General features: G+C 31.8%; 1 protein-coding gene across 1 annotated transcript; it reads left to right on the forward strand.

Annotated features, from left to right (window-relative positions):
* On the forward strand, positions 2037–2704 carry LOC107608061 (RING-H2 finger protein ATL66; the record flags this gene model as incomplete). The annotated part of the gene is given in 1 exon segment (XM_016309952.2): positions 2037–2704. A coding segment is annotated over 1 exon segment (609 nt), but the record flags the coding sequence as incomplete, so codon positions are not given.

A 2721-nucleotide genomic window follows, 5' to 3' on the forward strand; every position in this document is an offset into this window, starting at 1 on the left:
TTTTAATTTGTTCTGTTATCGATTTTTTCGGTTCAGTTGATCGCTTTTGTTCGGATTGATCGGTTTTGAACATCCCTAAGTATTATAGTTACCACCTTTTGTAGCCAACTAGCCATCGTATAGAATTATAGATGTAGTCTACGACTACTACTACGCAAATTCATAGGTATTATAGTTATCACTTTCGTAGCTAATTATCCATCGTATAGAATTATAAATGTATACTACTACTACTACTACTACTACTACTACTACTACTACTAATAACGAAGGTGTCGACCAAACTTGTATCAAGATCTCAATTCGTGAAGCAGATACGATTCATTTTTTTTGGGTTACTCTTAGGTTTTAAAAATCGTACCCAATAGAATTGTAAAAAAATCAACCATTATAAAAAACAAGAAGTAGAAAAGAATAAAATTAAAAAAATAAAGAATTAAAAATTATAATATTTGTATTAAAATATACAAAAATTAACAAGTGTTTGAATGAAAATAATAAAATTTAAATAATAGAACTGAAAATGACAAAAAAAAAAGGACTTATTGACTCATGTTTCTGTGCGTCAGTATGACTAAAAATTTTTAGAGTAAATGTGTGTGAATAAATAAAAATTTTCCTAAATTATTGAAACTAACAAAAAAATTCTAAATTAATTGTATAATCTTAAATTTCAAGTAAACTTGTATTATAAGTAGTCTTAACTTTAAATAAACTTAGATTTTANNACTCCTAAGACATAATAATATGGAGAACCTTACAAAATATTCAACTACTGTCCTAATTATTGGATACCAGATACAACCTTTTCTGTTCCTTATTTGATCATCAACTGTATCTAATTTAAATTAAAATTTTAGGCTATGAATATATTAAATATTTAGTCAACCCACTATAAAAATTCAGTTATTTTTGTCATTTATATTTTCCGTAATATTATTAGATGATAAGCTAGACTACAAGTAAAAGAGATTACTTTTCTTCTCCAAAGATGACGGCAACGGAGACGAGAGTGACCTTCAAGCCTTGTAAAAAGAAGAGGAAAAAAAAAAAACAGTTTGATACTTTGATGAATAAATTATTTTTTTAGACTTTTTATTTATGTTAAAATAATTTAAATGTTTAGACGGTCATAATTCGAATCCTAAATTAAATTTCTTATGCAAAATTAGAGATGAAAAGATATTGTAAAATCAGAAAATAATTCTAGAAATAGTGTTAAAAATAAATGCATATTTTTTTTGTATGTGGTAAATAGTAATAAAATTTTAATTTATAATAATTTTGATGGCGAAAAAATTATTGTGTAGTTAGTGTTTGATATTTTAGTATGTATAATGGGATAAGTAAAAATAAAAAATATGTCTAATGTATATTTTGTTGCTATTTTTATTTTTACTACTCAATAATTTATTGTAACAACTATAAAAAAAATCTCGTATGCAATACTGATAAGAATGATAATATAACAAGAAAATCTATTTAATTAATTGTAGTTCAATTTAACCCTAAATTAAATCTCTTATGAATTACTGATTAAAAAAGAATATAATATATATAAATAATAAAAAATAGATTTTACTAATTTGTATTCTAAATATATATATATTAAGATTATAAATTAAAAAGTTTTTATAAAAAATATAAAAAAATTAAATTTTAATATATTTATTTTATAATTTTTAAAAAATATTTAAAAATGATCACTAATAGTAATGATCCATATATTAGCTAAATTCTAGAAAAAAAAAACACATAAAGTTAGCACTTACCAAAACTGCGAGTATACCTAATCCTCAAACGTAACTATAAATAAATGCGAGATCATACATTTTAAGCACTCACTTAGCCACACTAATTGATAATTATTACTCACATAGTCACATCACTCACTCACACAACAGAATCACTATCTCAGTATCTCTTACTCGTTTCTCAAAAACGCTGCCGTTTCCACTTTCTCTTCTTTTTAATCTTCAATCATCTTTTGCTCTCCGGCTTCATTCGCTGCGCACGGCAACCGTACGAGTAACCATCACCACCACCACCACCACCGTGGCGTCTCTCTCCGCCATTACTCCAGCACCATGTCGGCGCCCAACCACGACTATCACAAATTCGACTGGCACTTCAACACGGAACTCGAGGACGAGACCATCGAACTCCGAGGCCGGAGGCTCATCTTTGTTATCGTCCTCTTCGTCATTATCCTCATCACCACCGCCTTCTTCGTCTACCTCCGCTGGATCTGCCGCTCCCGCGGCCTCATCCCGGTCACATCGATCCACCTCCGCCACCAGTTGCCGCCGCACACTCAACCTCAGTCCAACGGCCTGGACGCCGCCACCATCAAGAAACTCCCGATCGTGCTCTACCAGGCGCCGCCAACTGCGTCTGCGACAGATCTGAACCGCGGTGGCGCGTTGGAATGCTGCATATGCCTGAGCGCGTTCCGCGACGGAGAGAAGCTGAAGATTCTTCCCGGTTGCAAGCACCGGTTCCACTGCGAGTGCGTAGACAAGTGGCTCACGAATCACTCGAGTTGCCCGTTGTGCAGAGCTTCTCTCAAGCTCGCTCCTCCATTACCGAGGATTTTGTATCCAGAACCTCCCATTAGAATCACTATTAGCAATGAAGAACAATGAGCTCTCATTCAGATCTCTTTCTTTCTCTCTGTTCTCTATTTTTTTTCTTTTTAGTTTTTTTTTTAATATAAATTAG

This window comes from Arachis ipaensis, chromosome B07, assembly GCF_000816755.2.
Source record: "Arachis ipaensis cultivar K30076 chromosome B07, Araip1.1, whole genome shotgun sequence".
NCBI lineage: Eukaryota > Viridiplantae > Streptophyta > Magnoliopsida > Fabales > Fabaceae > Arachis > Arachis ipaensis.